An 18,687-nucleotide genomic window follows, 5' to 3' on the forward strand; every position below is an offset into this window, starting at 1 on the left:
GCGGTCTGCCCCGGCTACGCCCGTGGTACATATTTCGCAATAAAAAGTAGCCTATGTCCTTTCTCGGGTATCAAAATATCTCCATACCAAATTTCATGCAAATTGGTTCAGTAGTTTAGGCGTGATTGAGAAACAGACAGACAGACAGAGTTACTTTCGCATTTATAATATTAGTATGGATGAACATTGAACGTGACTTATTCAATTCAATATTTATTTTAATTGTGTGAAAAATAATTATTTTCGTCTTAATTGCTCTTTCATGGATGAAACTTAATTTGAAGCGCTAATTTAATTAACATAATAATTAAAATATTTACGCTAATTATTACTATACTATATTTTGCGTATATATACCGGCACTAAAATCGTTTTTACGTGGGTAATGATTCCGTCTTTGTAAGATGGATCTCAAAACAGTGAGTATTCTTTCCTATAAAGATACCTAGTGTTCATATTCGCATAAAATAAATCAGTGCCTAAAATTTTCCCTTACATAGGTTTGTTTAATAATGTTAGTTTTTAATTTTTATAGACGTTTCATTTTCATTACTTTTCAATTTTCATGAACTTAGATAGTACTTCTAATACAATTAAAGTCGATTTCAAAATAAATAAAATAGGAAAACGCAGCATCTTAAAAACGGGGCACGAGACCGTTTCGTTTAGTATTTAACATAGACTATGAAGATGTGTGTGATGTTTTAGAAATATATAACACTAGCTTTCCGCCTGCGGCTTCGCCCGCGTTTTCAAAAAACCCGCATAGTTCCCGTTCCCGTGGGATTTCCGGGATAAAACCTAGCCTATGTCACTCAGAAATGATGTAGCTTTCCAACAGTGAAAGAATTTTTCAAATCTGCCAAGTAGTTTCGGAGCCTATTCAATTCATACAAACAAACAAACAAACAAAAAATCAAACCTTTCCTCTTTATAATATTTGTATAGACTAGCTTTCCGCCCGCGACTTCGCCCGCGTTTTCAAAGAAAAACACGTTCCCGTTGGATTTCCGGGATAAAACCTATCCTATGTCCTTTCTCGGGTATCAAAATATCTCTATACCAAATTTCATGCAAATTGGTTCAGTAGTTAAGGCGTGATTGAGTAACAGAATTTACAGACAGACAGACAGAGTTACTTTCGCATTTATAATATTAGTATGGATTATGGATTTTTGTCGCAAAGAAAACATTTAAAAGTGGTTGAGTGAATGATTAAATGAACATAGTGGCAACTTACATTCGATAAAATTTAATTAAAATCCCTCTTTTCAGATATCATTATTCCTTACCTTAATCGCTTTGGCACAGTGTGATAAGTAAGTCAATTTCTTTTAAATATATATTTATTTTTATGGCATTTTTTAAAATTGGAAAAACTGAAGAATATGAAAAATTATTTGTACCACTTAAATAAGTCCTAAATGAACAATAGTTACATCCTACAGATATATTTTCGTTTTCCGTTTTAATATCTCTTTTACATCATTTTAAATATATTTTTACATTTGTAAGATTTAAATTTTCAAATATGATTTAAAATAAGGAAACTTGTAACTAAAGAAACTACATTTAGTAATTATTTTACTAATGTTGTTTTAGTAAAGCAGCAGATGATGTCATAGGACATGATAGCGAACTAGTTGATATTAGCAACGAGGATGCTTCAAAAGAAGGTCGAGCTGCTGCAGGTGACAATGACGAAGATAATCTCACTAACGAACGCGCTGCAGATGACGTTACCAACGAAGATGTGACCCGTGAACGTAAAGCTGAAGACGCCGTCTCTGAAGAGAGGGTTGCTGCAGAGGATTCCACAAAAGAGGCAGCTAGTAGGGAGGGCGTCACACAAGAGGACGATACAGAAGAAACCTCACCAAACAGAAGATTCTTCCATCTTTTACCAAGAAAGAAGTGCCCATGCTTCCCAGGAAACCCTAATGGTAAACCAATTTCACACTACCTTCTTCCAAGCCCTGGTACAAAGTATGAAAGATTAGTCGTATACTTCTACAAAAATACCGCAACAAACGAGGTTAAAATCTACGTTCCAAATGCAGCGAGACAAATTGTTTTCCCAGATATTATCTACGACAGGGGTGATGTACTTAACACATTGAATGAAAATGTCATCGAAATTATAACTAAACATTTCGGTGTCACAATCAATTCTTGGTTATCTCACGCGAATAGACCGCACAAACCAGAACTTAATTTAGAGATCGTAGGAAATCTAAATAAAAAGAAACTACATGCAATCTTTCTGTACTTGAAAAGATATAAGGAAGCAAGGCAAGTACTTAGTTCATTGACAGGTTCAACTATCATAGAAAAACTCATACAACTGAAGAAATTATATCCAAATATATACAAAGGATTGATTGCAAAAATAACAAAATTCTACCCAAAGTGGCTAATTAGTGGCCAAGTGAAAAAATATAAACCAGGACGTTTAATAAACTTCCCATATGATATAAATCTAATTCTAGGGTTGATTGGTAAACAGGTAAACGAAATAATTGTTTATAGACCTCCAAACATCGATGTTAGTCTGAATTATCCTGTAATTACCACTGATGTTTCCTACGATAAATGGTTAAACATATTTATCGGTTATTTGAATAGCCAGCTACAATTTGCTTCGAAAGCAATTGATAGTACTGCACTAAAAACCCTTGTATTAAAAATACTTAACAAGATTGGATTCACTATATCCCAAAATGGCTTTCTCCTCGATACCGCTGGAAATATTATTAATTGGGCGAATATAGTATTACGTCCGATATTAATAGGTGAATCTGTTTTAATAGACAATGTTATTAATAATGGGTTATTCAAAATACCAATGAATATAGTATTTATAGAAGTTTTACTGATATCTGGACGGCAATCCAAGGTCCTCGGCTTAATTCCGATTGGTGAAATTTTTGTTGGCAGTAGACAGGTTGAAGTGTCCACGGTCGTAGAAATTATAGAGACAACAGTTACCTGTGAAGGGGGTAAATGTATTAAAGTGAAAAAGTGTAAAAACCTTAAAGGTGAGGAAATAAAGTGTCAGAATACGGGCAATTCAGATATCACAATCCAACCAAGAAAAACAATACGAATTTCACCTAGATCAATAGATGAGCGTAGTGGTTCACTTTATCATAAGTGCAAGAAGAATCAGCCATGTCCTTTATTAGACAATGGGCTGTTTAACAATAACAATGGTTTATACATCATCGAAAGAGATCAAAATGATGGAATTATACACCCAATACCAATAACTTTTAAACTTCGTCAGGGTAGGTTCCCTGATGACGATACATATCGCGGCAGATCTGGTTATAACAACGTTGTTTATCTGCAAAGGAGTGCACCTGCCAATGGGGTAATACCTGGTGTGGTTGCTAAACAAGGTAATCCCGTTTATGTGGAAGACAGTGATGAAGTACCAGGTATAAGGATTGTGGGAGGTGGACCAGCTACTAGCAGCGGTACGCCAGTCAGTAGTAAAGGGAGGTCTGGCATTCCTGAAGTAACAGCGGAAGAATAAAGATTTTAAGGTTATCGTTCTTTTGAATGACCACGGCTTGTTTACGGACTTGATTAAATTTAGTTATTAATAAAGATTACAGAGCTGCAATGGTACACTTGTTTTTTTTTATTTATTTTAATTTCACTCCTGAAATTGCAATTAAGCATTTAAAAGTTCGAATTAAAGAACAAAACTATTTACGTATAGTTAAGTACCTACCTGTTTTCAGAAATACAAAAAAAATCTAACATCCATACATTTACATTTCTGTAGGTAATAATAGCTCAATGCATCCATACTAAGCATCCATATGAATAGGTAATTTGAACATGATGCATAGAGTACTTGAATTGATGGCATTTAGTACTACATATTTTAGTTTTATCATTAGAATTATATAAAAATAATCTTTTCTTTCTTTCAATCACATTTAGTTACTAAGTACTAACATTAAAATAAATATGTAATACATAAAATAAATCATTGAGCTACTATCGATTAGCTAGTCAGTAGTTGATTAATTAAATAAAAGATACCTATTATACTTACAAGTTTTAACTAGATTGCGATTTGTAATGCGATGGCCGATGCGCTTAGATTATGGATTGGTGCGCGCGCGCGGAGACCAATCCTTAATCTAAGGCATCTGCGTCATATGTTTTAAAATAGGTACCTATGTATATTGTATATTAATTATTTTAAACTCACCAAAATATTCATAATGTTGAACAAGTTGAATCTCAAACCACCAAACTTACAAGTGCTTACAATAATGCTTTTAAAAATGCTTTTAAATCAAAAAAATTCACCGTAGGAAACGCAAAAATAAAATATTCGAAATTCGAATCAAACTTAAATTCTGAAATCTTAATTTTTTTATAGTCATATTCAGCCATGTCATTTTTAGAAAAATTTATCTTAAAATAAAAATATACTATTATTATTATAACATTAAATTGTTTACTTGTAATTATATTATTATTTATTATGTTATGTACAATGTACATACTTAATAAAATAGAACTGCACTGTGAAAGTGCACAAAGTGAGTTCGACATAAACGCCATCTGTGAAAAGATTGTAAAACTAAATACTACATTTGGTTTCGAGAACGAATGTAGCGGTATAACGTTGTGCTCATAGATGTCGCTTTTTTATTTATGTAAGCGCCATCTCTCGTTCAGTTTAAATACCTCTATAACAAAGCGAAATTATAAAAATCCTCACAGTTAATTCTAGATGGCAGTTGTATAAAAAATATCAATAATATTTTGGACGGAAGAAACTTTCATCACTTTTTAATTTTTGATAAAGTTATAAGTAATTATTTTTTATTGAAATAATAATATTTTTTACTTCTATTAAATGTTCTTTATCGTGAATTTTTCTTAAACAAATAAAAATAGAACTTTTAAATCAAGTCAAGCAAGTTAGCTTAGTTTATGTAGATTACAGTTCAGTCAGTCACAGTCAGTGACCGAAGTGAATCGTGAGAGGAGCGTTCCCGCGCTAAAAATAATCAAAGCGGCCGCGTCTTTTCAAGGAAACTACAAACTCACATTTTTTGTGACAAACAGTATGAAGTTAATGTAAAAATCAAAGGAGACGGGACGTATACTGTGTCTGGTGACAATAATAATGCAGTTTGATTCGTAAAAGTTTATTTTGCTGTGATTTTGCGTTACCGCGTCCTGTGTCATATTGTTTGTGAATGGGTCAAACAGTGCTTTAGCTATGGAAGGATGTTATTGACGATTAAATTCTAAACATCCTTGACTTTACTCTATTTAATGGGATTTTGTTGTTGGTAAGTTAACTTTTACTTTGCTCCTTATATTTACGAGTGGATAACCTTAAACGATATTTAGGTCTGATTTTTTAAACTTAAGACCTTGAGAAAATTTATTTTGATTTATGCTATCTTCAGATTTCAAACCAACGTTAATTTAAAAAGCAGTTAACAAATGGTTAACAATTATTATTTATGTTTATTTTACAACTTTTGACATCGGGAGGTAGATAGTCAAATAGGTACTACCTAGGTACCTATGTAGTCTAGATATCGAAGGTAAATGGATTTAAAATTGTTAACACTAGCGTACATTAGTCGTAAATCCATGTTTATTTAAATAAGCAATAAATATAATGTAATACTTAAATACTTAATTGATAAGGATCTCCATACATAAACAAATATTAATTAATGTTCATTAACTATTAATTAACATTAAATTATGATTAGACAATGCAAGAAGGATAAAATTCAAATTCAAATTCAAATTTCATTTATTTACAAGAATGTAGTTACAAAAAAGGTGTTATTACAATGTTAACGCGCTAATACATTCTACCCATTTTCTGGGTGTGCAAATATTTAAATGGAAATAAGTTAAATTACACTACACCAACACTACACAAATTCTTCGCGTCACTAATCACTATTGTTAAACGTCACTAATTCTTCCTTGTCACAGATTCCGCAATGTAATAAGTTCTTGAATATCATAAAATTGTTTCTCCATTAACCATTTCGTCAGTTTCTTCTTAAATATATTTACTGGGAGATCCTTAAAGTTATCCGGTATTTTATTATATATTGTAATAGTCATAAATATCACACTATTTTTTGCTTGATTTATTCTACATGTTGGAAAGTGCAGTTTATTTTGATACCTCGTTAACATATGCGAATTTACTTCTCCTTTCTTTTTAAAATATTCTGGGTGGTATTTAACAAATAAACATACTTCTCTTATATATATGCAGGTCAGTGTAAGGATACGTAATTTACCGAACATTGGTTTGCAACTGTCCCTTTGATGTAATCCGCACAGGGCTCGGATACATTTCTTTTGTGCCACAAAATATACTTTCCGCACCTCGCAAGACTGTCCCCAAAGAATTATTCCGTAAGATAGTATCGACGATATATATGCATGGTAGGCATTTATTGCAGCATTCATAGATACAGTATCTCTTAGGCGACGTAATACATAAACGAAACGATTTATCCTATCACAAATATATTCAATATGACTGTCCCATTTTAGACCTTCGTCTACCAGAACACCTAAGAATTTATGGTGTTTTACCTGTTCGATTACTTGATCATTACATTTTATATCTAGATTAATTTTGGTGCAATTCTTTGTATAATATTGAATTATTTTTGTTTTTACTAAGTTTATTTTCAGATTATTATTTTGTAACCATTTTACTATATTATGTAATGCTGTATTTATATCTCTCTCATATGTATTTTTATCCGTGCATTTAACAATAAGGGTAGTGTCGTCTGCGAATAAAACTGTTTTGTGTTTCACTGATCTCGGTAAATCGTTAATATATAAGAGGAATAAAAATGGGCCGAGCACACTTCCTTGTGGTACACCTGACTTATTAACTTTTTTCTCTGACCTATATGAATTTCGTGTTTGATTTATCATTTTATGAATCTCCACATACTGATATCTATCATTTAAGTAACTTGCTACCCATTCTTTAGCAATTCCTCTTATCCCATATTTCTCCAACTTAAACAAGAGTAATTGATGGTCCACAAAATCAAATGCTTTGCTCATATCTAAGAATATGGTGGCTGCTGGTTTTTTTTCAATAAAGGCTTGAATAATTTCTTTCATCATGTCGAAGCATGCTAAAGAAGTAGAACTATTTTTTCTAAATCCAAACTGTTCCCGACATAATATCTTGTTTTTATCAACATAATTTTGAAATCTTTCTAAAATTACCTTTTCAAATATCTTAGATAAAACTGGAATTAGTGCTATCGGTCTGTAGTTTTTAATATCTTTTGGATCATCTTTTTTATATAACGGTTTTATAACTGATGTTTTTAGAACATTAGGAAAAGTTCCTTGCTCCATAGATAAATTGACAAGAAAGGATAACGGTTTGCAAATATGTACACTGGAAGCCTTTAATATTTTTGTACTGATACCGTCTGTTCCTACGGAATTCGTGTTATTTAGGGATTTTATTACTTTTAGAATTTCGTCACTGCTTGTTGGTGTCAAGAATATAGTATTACATTTTTCCGTAGTCAATGTCGTTTTTATTTGAGTTGCATCATATTTAAAATTCGTTTGATTTGTTATGTTAATAAAAAAGTTATTAAATTGTTCACATATATCATTCATTGAGTTGTATACATTATTATTGACTACAATCTCTTCTATTTCTTTAATATTGTTTTCGTCATTAATATTATTAGATATCATGTGCCATAAAGCCTTATTTTTATTTTTTGATAATTTAATAATTTTTTCACATTGAATTTGCTTTGACTTAAGAATGCACCTTTTTAGAATATTTTTGTATTTTATATAATAACCCCAACTATTTATAAATGTTTTCCTGTAATATATACTTTTTAAATATAGTAGTCGCTTTCGTACACAACATTTCTTCAATCCTTTGGTTATCCAATTAATGTAAGGTTTTCCTGTGTTTCTCTTAATCCTAATAAATGGGAAACAGAGATTGTAAAACAGTTGGAATAATTCATAAAAAGTATTAAAGCATTCATTTAAGTTATTGAATTCATGTATTTCAGAGAAATACATGAATTCAATGAAATTCTATGAAATTCTGATATTATACCTATATAAATATAAATAAATATAATTTCAAATCTGTTTCGTGAACCCCCAAGGAATAAGTACCTACAGTTCATTCTATTTTTTGCACTCCCTTTTTAAGTTTCTACAAAGACGCACCGACAAGTTTCGATTAAGTAGGTATTTTTGGTCTCATAGGTACCTACTTCTTATTTAACTTATTCGTCTGTGTACTTTGAAGGCAATCTATTATTATATTGTCTGTGTCCTTATATAAATTAATTAATATGTTTTTCACTGATCGATTTTTCGATCGAAGCCTTTGAGACCCTTCGATATAGATACCTACATACCTAATATTTCACGAAATGCTCTGGTTGGTGTTTAGTTGAAGGACAGAAACGCAATCCTCTTATTTAGGTACATATTTGCGGTTAATAAAATAAAATAAATAATTACTTCAATATCTTATACTGATAGTAAACTGTAAAAGGTTAATGAATAAATAGACTATCAACTGCTTAATTTTATATCATTTTTTGTAAACTGTATATATTATTAATTAATAATTAGTATTTACTATATCTCCTACCTATGATGCAGTTAATTTTTAAAGAACATATTGAAAACATTAGCATAAAATAATATGTAACCACTTAAATATCACCTTGGACAACACAAACAAAAAACCTCTTGTAAGTAAAGGCCACTCAACTTAAAATAAAATAAAAAAAAACAACTTTTTTGGAAGTTGGAAGTTTTTAGTTTCATTGTACCTAGTACCTACCTATGACGTAGGTAGTTACGCATCATTGTCCCCAAATTTCCGCGTAGGTATATCAAGTTAAGCAAAATACAATTTATAATATTTATTTAACTTCAGTTTCATTGATATATTTTATTACAAACAATAAGGTGATCAGCTTCTTATTCAGTTCTTGACTTTTATGAGACAGACATCGAACCTAAATAACTTCAACCTTAGAATAAACAGTGATTTAACATAGCCGAAGTCACGTGCCATTACTATAGCGTGGAAAATCTAGTATTACACATCACAATACCTACACGTGTATGTCGCTTAGCTCAGAAAATCTCGACATCTCGCATTGTTCACCTATTTACGGTAGATAATGGATTTTATCTTACATACATACACGCGAAACTGAATATGGATGCATGTTTGTATGTCTCTTGGAGGCAAAACGGCTGATTGGAATTGGATGCGTTTTTGTTACAAGGAAGATAGCATATAAATTATAATGTAATGAATAAAATGTAATTGTCTGTTTAATTTTTATCTGGATAACGAGTCAAGCCGTGAGCAGATGCTTTTATAATTTGAATGGCAATAATCAAGAAGAGCATGTGAGAAGAACCACGGAGCGGCATTATGCTAGGCGTCCACTAGGCGGATCGGGCCGGGCCGCATCGCAACGCAAAAATACGCCGGTCTATGTTTTTTATGAAACATCGTCCATTAGCGACGGATCGGGTCGGGGCGGGCCGCAACGCATTGGCGGATATCGCTTCGCAGGCGGATTTCTGCCGGCGGTGCGCTGCGGCCCGGCCCGCCCCGACCCGTCTAGTGGACGCAGGCAGGCGGATGTAAGCGGCGAGCGTCTGTTAGATAAAATCCGCCTAGGCGGTCCGCCGCGCCCCGTACAGGTGGACGCAGGAGCAAACAGCGCGTCCATTAGAGACGGCCCGTTGCGATGCGGCCCGGCCCGATCCGCCTCTAATAGACGCCTAGCATTACACTATATTACGTAATACTTAATTTGTTTATTTGTGTATGATATTATTATTAATAATACCCTTTAACAAATATATTCACTCGCACTTATGTGATAATAGTACAACTTTTAGCATTTATTACAGTGGATAAACAAATACAAATCATTATAGTACGGGAGGCAGCGTTAAATTTTAATATGATTCTTATTTTACGATAAGCTCTCTAGAATGCACTTTTTGTATTTCTGAATCTAAATGAGCATCGTTCTAATTATTATCACAGAATGTTAGAATATTGTAGTTCCTAATTAATGCTATTTTTAACTATTGACGTCGATAATATTATTTCAATTTAGCGTTGACTCTCGCACTATAATGGATATTTTTTTAGCGTGTAGGATATTCAATGCATTTGCAAACTTTGTATGTAGATACATATCTGTTATTCAATATTATGTTTCCTGGGTTTGTGTGTTATTTTGATGTGTTATTTTTTATTTATTTAAGTTCGAAACTAATTTAAAATAATTGTTAAAATTAGGTAATATCGAAAGGAATTACTTATAATTTATTAATTAATAATACAAATTATTAGATGTATAATTATCAGTTATCAAATCTTAGACCTCAAAAAAAATGTGCTTTTACGGTTTACCACTAACTACAATGCACAACTGTCAGATGATATAGTCCACATCTTTCTCACAAAACCATCATCAAAACATATTATTCTTTTAATTGGCCACAAATGACATAAACATTAATAAACCAATATTATTAATTAAAACTTCATTTATTCATTTCCATTTACCGTTCTTTTAGCGTTATACTATTAAGCATTCTGTGCTTAAAGCCACGTGATAAACAAAGCGTAGGTGTGTTCTATTTTAAATAGTGATTTATTGAAATTGAAATCATTTCCGTAACATATCATATTATATTATCGATAAAACTTACAGGTTTTAAGTCCTTGGACAAATGTCACGCTATTTAAAATTTAAATCAGATGTGATATTACGTTTATATCTTTATGTGCGATATGGTTATTGGATCCTAATATAATGTTCAATAATAAATGCATCGATTTTCGTAAAAATTCCTGTATTGAAAGAAGCATCTATGTTCTTCAGGCACTAAAATTTCAAAATCGAGTACGAGTCTACCTGCATGCCAAATTTCAGCCCGATCCGTCCAGTGGTTTGCAGCGTTGATAGATCACTATGTCAGTCAGTCAGTCAGTCACCTCTTCCATATATCTTTAGAGATATATCAACCAAACACCACAAATTTGAAACCTTTTTAACTATATTAAACTTTAATTTCACCATCATTGCTATATCAACGCGAACGTGGGCACTTAAAATCATTATTCAGTTTCTCTGATTACGAAGATGTCGTGATGTTTTTTTTGAATCTGAATATATAAAGGGGAATCGTGAATTGAAATCACGATGCAAAATAAATACAATTTAATTATAATAATGCGAATTTAAGTTATTCGGTAGAAAAGCTGATTAGGAAATCGTTGCGTGTAATATTTATTTAAAAATACAATTAGTTAATAATAGCGTTATTTTAAACTATTAAAAGTACTATAGCACGAAGGGTATCAATTAAATTTTATTCATTTAAATCGAGTATTTCGCCCTCTTCTAGTTTTGTTTTAAAAATGAGTCTATAGCCATTATTATCCTAAAATATTCTCTCTTTATAGATCTTTATTTGTGCATATAATATTTATCTAAATTCGTACAAAGATAATCCGTAGGTACCTATATAAAAATATATATTGATATCTCTTGTAGTAAAATTGTGTAACTATCCGTGAAACAATTTTCGTGAAATCAACCCCTCCAATCCCAACCTGATGTAAACACATGTGCAACTTGTTTATATTAAGCACTCAGAATATAAACATAATAATTTCAATAATATTATGACGTATTTATCGATATTTTCCTTGAAATAAATAATTCGTCCTTCCATTACTTCGATGGCATTTGGCGAAGTTAGGGCTGTCGATGAACATTATTTTATTTATTTAATTTATCTACATTCAAAGTGTCTACATATCAGTTAATTATAATAAATGACAAACGTTACTATAAATATAATTTTTTCGTTACTAATTTAATTGAATACGCTTAACAGTGTTGTATTTACTGGTTCATTCAACTCATATTTCTTATTGAAATTAACCTCGAAATATTTTTTCAAACTCCCTCGTTGGCTATCAAATATCAATATATTATAATGTACATAATATACTATTTCACTGGCTCATCAACTCTATATTTAATACGGAAACTTACGAAATTATGACGAAAGTGACAACCCTATCTTAAATACAAGCAAAATAACATCCAAAAGGATTCTCGTGATGCAACAAACATGTTTGTAAAGAACACGTGTCATCGTCATTTTGCAATGGATGGAATTTTGTATGCAATTTTGTTGTCAATATTCAAGTACGTTGCAATTATTTTTGCGGGTAGATGTATGTGTATAATGTACTATGTATATAGGGTTGTGAGATGTTTGATAATATGGAGTGAATTCTATAAAAATTAAAATATTGATTAATTGTAATATTTGCAGAATACTAAACTCAAAGTCAAACTCAAACTCAAACATTTATTTATTCAATTAGACTTCTTCTAGAAGCACTTTTGAAACGTCATTAGGTACATATTTTTAACTTTTACACCGATTCGGAAAGCAGTATCTACGGAGAAGAATCGGCAAGAAACTCCATAGTTGCTCTTTTTAATCATGTCAGTTTTACAATTTTACAAATTACATATGTAACATCATAATAATTATATTAACATAATATGCCAAAGATCTGTCCTGTGGTAACTAAAACTAAACTATATTAGCCTAATATAGTTTAGTATTCTGCAAATATTACAATTATAGGACCTAATATTATTAGGACTATAACTAGTTTTAAATTTTATTTTAAAATTTTACACATGAAAAGCTCTGGGTTTAAACTGATGTAAGAAGGCAGTTTAAAACTTGATAGGCATTATCTTATATCACAAATTTTATTCTGAGAATTTATGTATCCTCTTAAACCGTTCCCAAAAACGATTGAGGTTCTTTTTATTCGCTGCTACAGTAAAATAATTCGGATTTAACAAAAGGTAGTCGCAATGTTTTAAATCTTGCCTCTCAATCATCTTGTTTTCTTAGTTCTTACTTACTCGTTTCTGCAGCAAGCATCTCCAGCTCCACTAGGGAAAGGTACAACTTTATAGTATTTTCAAGATGGATAAACTCTATCTATTGGTGAAAACAGAATGCAAATTGGTGCAGTGGTTTTTGAACTTATTGAGAACAGACAGTCGCGGCTGAGTACATTTTATGTCTTTTAATGATGAAGACGCCATCCACACATAAGGGGGCTGTGAAACATCCCCCATTAAACTGCCAATACATACAGTGATTGCGTATATCCGTCCAAGACGTATATAGGTTATAGGATCACTGCAGACGGGAAGCACCAATTGTGATGAGATCACGCGAGGTCAATTGCTATTCACACATGATTTGATGTTCACTTGACGGTTAAGTTGATTTGGATTTGGTGTAAATAAGGCATTGTATAACTCTAACGTCTTTTCAAGGGTCGTGAAGTAAGTCTTTGAAAGGATTCAGTACCTACGTACTAATACAGTAAAAGTTCCTTATTCGCGCTTCCTTTATTCGCGTTTTCACTATTCGCGGATTAAAAAAATGCGACCCAATTTCTATATTCGCGACTAAAAATGTAGTTCCGTTTAACTATAGTAAAAGCCGCTTTGCGTGTTTTATTGTTTCGTCTTTCACATTCGTTACAAAAATTGTGTTCGAGTAACGTCTACTGCACTCTTCCTAGTTTATATTGTCAACTAAAAAAAATGAGTTTCGAGTCGAAACTCGTCGAAACTTTCGTCATGAAAAAAATCTCAATCGTCACCTAGGAACGTATCCCCTATAATCCCATATAAATTACCGGTTTCTGTATTCGCGGTATATTTATGGAATATATACCCCGCGAATAAGGAACTTTTACTGTACTAGTATAGTATTATACACAGATCACAGAAACTAAAGGGTATTATAATATCTGTGGTACTAGATACTATAATACACCTATGCTTACTGGAATATAACGAGTTCCTAACTATTATGGAAAGCAAAGATTATGATGACAGGGCAAAAGCGATAGAATATAAAGCTTTTCTTCTCGGCCAGTAAATTTTTACTCTAGTAGGTAATTGTGTAATTATAATGACGGTAGTTCAACCGGCTTATCTTATAAGAAGCAATTAGAACAATTCTTAATATTTTAACAATATATTACATTGGTTATTTTCAATTCGAAAGTGTGAAAATCTTATTTGTGATAACTCGCAAGGTTTTCAATTAGCTTGGCAACCGTATACCAGAAATAAGTTTAAAGTTACAAAATCAAAACAAAAAAAATATATCAGGTAGTATTGTCTGAAATATGAGAAATAAAATATACAGTGCAATTTGACTGACGGATTTTTTAGTTTGAGGTTACAGTTTTTGGAACTTCCACGTTCGAACTTCGAAGCATATAAATTATCTAGCACAAGCTTTAACCCCGTCTTTACGCACTTGGATAACAATATAAAATTGTAATACTACAGCATAATGTATTATTTTATCTCAATACTAACGTTCAAACTAACAAAAATATTCAAACAATTTGTCACGGCATGTCATAACCGTTAAAAATTTCTTAAGCCCAAAACGATATGAATTGTGTATAATGTAGACTCGATTTGAATGGAAATATGGTATTGGCGACTTAAAGGTCATCTTGCGAAACTGACCATCTCGGTATTCGGAGAAGCGGATTCATTAAAATATTATAATATATTATTAATGACGTAGCCATGACCTGCCTGCGTATTGATATTGTAGAGGCTTAGATGCGGTTGGTAAAATGCTTAGAAATAATTGCAATGATTAGAATTTCTTTGTTTATAGGAAAGCATACGGTTTCTTCACCTTATCGGATTACTTATGGCGATTAAAAATATCAGAAACAAAAAGCATACGCCACGAATTGAAAGCTTCCGAGCTTAGTTTTAGGAACGTCGGTTAAAAATCAATATTTTTATAGTCATTACTCTAGGTAGTACATAGTACCTATAATATAGTATTATTTTGTTTTGAATACCTACTATTATTATGTAGATGTAGGTACCGTATATATAATTAGGTCGTATTCAGACATCACGTAAACAGTATTATCAACAAAACATCTGTTATCTAAGATCTAAAAGCCCCTATGCTGTGAAGTTGTATGCTGCATACTAACAGCTGATATAATGCAGTTTTGTTATCTATCTACTATGGTTATAATCCAATCAATAATGTGTGTTTGTAAATCGAGAAATAATTATTCAAAGGATTAATGATAAAATTTTGCAAAGTTTACTTTTAATAAATTTTAGTTTGTAAATGAATAAAATATTAGACCGGACGCGGAGGCGGGAAATTTGGTTAACAGATAAACATAATAAACAAACGAGTTACCATAATAGGTACATATTTTAAATCCTTGTAGATGTATAAAAGTTTAAAAATACAATACAACTAATTTATCGTTTCATTTTTCCAATTGCGCAAGAAGCACAGATAACAATTAATATAATGAGTGTAGGTAGGTAATAAAATTCTTTGCATGCTGACGTATATGCTTTGATGATTTGCTCGACAGGTGTTTTTAGAGTTTAGACTCATCTTAACAACATCTTAAATTCTTAATTATAAGTGACACTACATCAATCAAAAGAAAAAAATGCCTGTAACCAATGATATCATAAGTAAAACGATGTGGATAGGTTATTAGCGCTCCGGTGGTGAGACGTCGTAATGTGGCTGCACCTTTTTATTTATATCTAACATCATTGCCTACAACGATATTAATTTTTAAATATTTCACACACTCATGCTTTACTTTCAATAACTACCATTTTTTACCGACCCAAAAACAATAGCTGTGCTCATTCGTATCGCATTTTTTGTCCATTCTTCCTTTCTGTCACATTGCCAGGCTACCTGTCAGCAAAGGTAGCACGGGTTGAATACTAAACAGCTTTGCTTACCCCGTTACGATGTTTAGCTGAATATCGTTTGACAGTGCGCCACAGTTCACCTACTAAACAGTTACTAACTGAGCGCTTGTGCAGCCAAATTGCACTTTATTGCGCAGTACCATGAGTTGATATTTCCATAATTTGTAGTGTCAAGTAGTGCTTCTTTACATAGACTTTCTGAAGCTGTATTTAACGCATTTTGCCATCCCGTTAAGCCTTTTGATCTACTTTTATAGAAGGATGTTGAGACCGTAGTCGTTTTAGAGTGTTTTTATATTCTATGGTATATTTAATCATATTAGTTCAGGATCCATCGCCCATTTTTGCACTTGATTACTATCAAGCTAATTTTCCGTGAGTAGCTTTATTTTGATGAGACGCCCAATAACTTCCTGTACGAAACTCTCGATAGTGGTAGCTTACAGAGGTAACAAGGATAAAATATCTTGATTTGATGGTTCTCAAATATTTATTACGCAATTTGTACCATAAATTTTTCAACATGGGCCTGTAGTCTATAATATGTATAGGTATAGCTTTAATTTCGCCGGGCGGTGGAACGGGCGGGAATGTAATCCATCGTCCGGTGCGGTGAGGCGACTTGAGACGTGTTCCGCTCATGCCGCCAACGGGAGGGAAGAGCAGGCAAACCACCTTTCCTGTTCTTGGCTTGCGCCTGGCCTGGAGATGGGCTGCCGCCGAGGGGGTCGCGGAAGAATTCTAACAAATACCCGCGGCCCCATCATTAAAGCGGCTCGACGGAACACAGTGGGGTTTTAGTCGGTAAGAATCCGACATAACCCACGGCTCCTTCCCCGGGGGCCGTGGGTATCTTTGGAAGATTTCCCCACTATAAAAAAAAAAAAAAGGTATAGCTTTAATTTAATCCTAGGGAAAATCGTCGAATATAAATTATGAAGTAGTACGGTACTTCATGTATTTAATTAGACAAGATTCCAATCTTTTAACGTAATATTGACTAAATATAGTCAGATTCTTAAGCCATACCAAAATAACATAAAATATTTAGCACACAACTTATTTGGATAAAAATCTGTTTATCACCATAGTTTTAGAAACACAAAGTTTACGCTAAGTAAATGGTTAAAAGATAATTGTTTATGCTTGAGGTTATGTCTGACAAATGTTCTGCAATATCAAGACGAAAATTCACGCATTTATCCTGCAAAACATACGAAATACGAAAACATCACGATTCACGAGTTATCCAAAAATTCAACTTAGCATTTTATCTTAACCTCACACTAAAATAAATTCCATAACCTAATCTTCAAGAATCTAGTTAATTTAAAGCAACATAATATCTAACCTACTAAGGTCCAAGATTCACCTTCAATAGGTACCTAGTATTAGTCATCTAACAGTACGCCAAACACCTGTTAGATCTAGATATTTATATCAACTATGTAACTGGGGAAAGGTGAGCGACCTCGTTAATAAAATAAACAATAATAACTGTAAACAATTGTTCTCATTAGGTTTTAGTATCGTTTAAATCATGAGGTACATCATACATTAATAAATTGAATAAAGATTGACCAACACATCAATTACGTGTACCTACATAAGTACATAGGTACATAAAAAGTGTTTTTGGTTTATACTTACTTACTAGCAGCTTGTTATTATTTTATATGAAAGTAAATACGATGCAAAATAAAATTTAAACTATTTTTTATGCGGTTACTCCGGTTCTCCGAAACCACTCAACCTTGACTTGATGGAGCTTTTTGGCGATAAGGCAAACTTTAATATCAGAATAATTATTAAGGTTTCTCAAAAAATATAATTTAAATCTGACGTAGTGTGGCGTCAACTAGTCTACTATACTTTACTAGTGTTTCCACAATTTACATATTATTATAATTTGCAATATTTTCGATGGATTCTCCGCTATTATACCGTCATGGCTGGCGTGATGCTATTAGTTTGATGAGCTTTTCAATACTTATTTAATTTTAAACCAATGAGAATTGAGATATAGAATGAATTATAGACAAAGTAGGTATTTATGCCGTATATCAACTTTGCATTACTTTAGCATTGTGACCTTGTAATAGAGCAAAAGCACATTTCACATCTGAAAGGCCAACGGCCTTGTTGATTTGGTTCGCACTTTGTATTGTTGTGAATTACGAGATGATCTGTGAATATAGCAACACCTTTTGCTCTGATTTTGAGGAAGATAATTGCCAAATAACTACCAAGGACACGGTTGTTTTGGCAGTCTGTTTGTGAGCAATTACAAACAAAATTATTTAAAAAACAAAAACACGATTGTGTCAATCTTAAAATTGGTGTTTTAAATCTTTTTTTTTTGTACTCGATTCGAAAGGTGAAAAAAGAAAAAAATAGCGCACAGTTTGGAACATTAAATTATAAATTACTAGCGGTCCGCCCCGGCTTCGCCCGTGGTACATATTTACGTTTTCTCTACATAAAAACCATCCTCGTACTTCAAGGAATATAATAAAAAAAAGAATTATCGAAATCGGTTCAGCCGTTCTCGAGTTATGCGCTTACCAACACATTTTGCGATTCATTTTTATATATAAGATAATGTCCATCTGGTATCGATAAGTTCGTGATACAAAAGCAAGGAAATATTAACTTACCTAAAAAAATAAATTAACAAATTACAATAGAGCAAACGATAGCAAAGTGGAAATCTACGAAATAATAACACATTTTATACCATCGCATCGTGAAT

General features: G+C 32.3%; 2 protein-coding genes across 5 annotated transcripts in view; both read left to right on the forward strand.

The window, feature by feature from the left end:
* The first annotated feature begins 404 nt into the window (after positions 1–404).
* Positions 405–3,608, forward strand: LOC149476930 (uncharacterized). Its single transcript, XM_089711605.1, has 3 exons — positions 405–419; positions 1,276–1,319; positions 1,603–3,608. The coding sequence occupies exons 1-3, from the start codon at positions 405–407 to the stop codon at positions 3,536–3,538; spliced, it is 1,995 nt and encodes a 664-aa protein (XP_089567731.1). The 3' UTR covers positions 3,539–3,608.
* A 1,376-nt stretch (positions 3,609–4,984) lies between these two features.
* tsl (membrane-attack complex domain containing protein torso-like) overlaps positions 4,985–18,687 on the forward strand; it is a 45,483-nt gene continuing 31,780 nt past the window's right edge. For all 4 annotated transcript variants that reach the window (XM_089711522.1, XM_089711520.1, XM_089711519.1 and 1 more), the window contains exon 1: positions 4,985–5,327. In XM_089711522.1, the coding sequence (XP_089567648.1) occupies positions 5,311–5,327 (17 nt within the window). In that variant the 5' untranslated portion in view covers positions 4,985–5,310. The remainder of the gene's footprint in view (positions 5,328–18,687) is intronic.

This window comes from Colias philodice, chromosome 26 (assembly GCF_061535455.1).
Source record: "Colias philodice isolate Cphi_HAF_F1 chromosome 26, ilColPhil1 Martin Lab GWU primary, whole genome shotgun sequence".
Taxonomy (NCBI): domain Eukaryota; kingdom Metazoa; phylum Arthropoda; class Insecta; order Lepidoptera; family Pieridae; genus Colias; species Colias philodice.

Excerpts from the sequence above, each read along its gene's own strand:
- LOC149476930 (XM_089711605.1), top strand. Across the intron at positions 1,320-1,602 it reads GCTTTGGCACAGTGTGATAA|TAAAGCAGCAGATGATGTCA; the intron begins GTAAGTCAATTT and ends ATGTTGTTTTAG.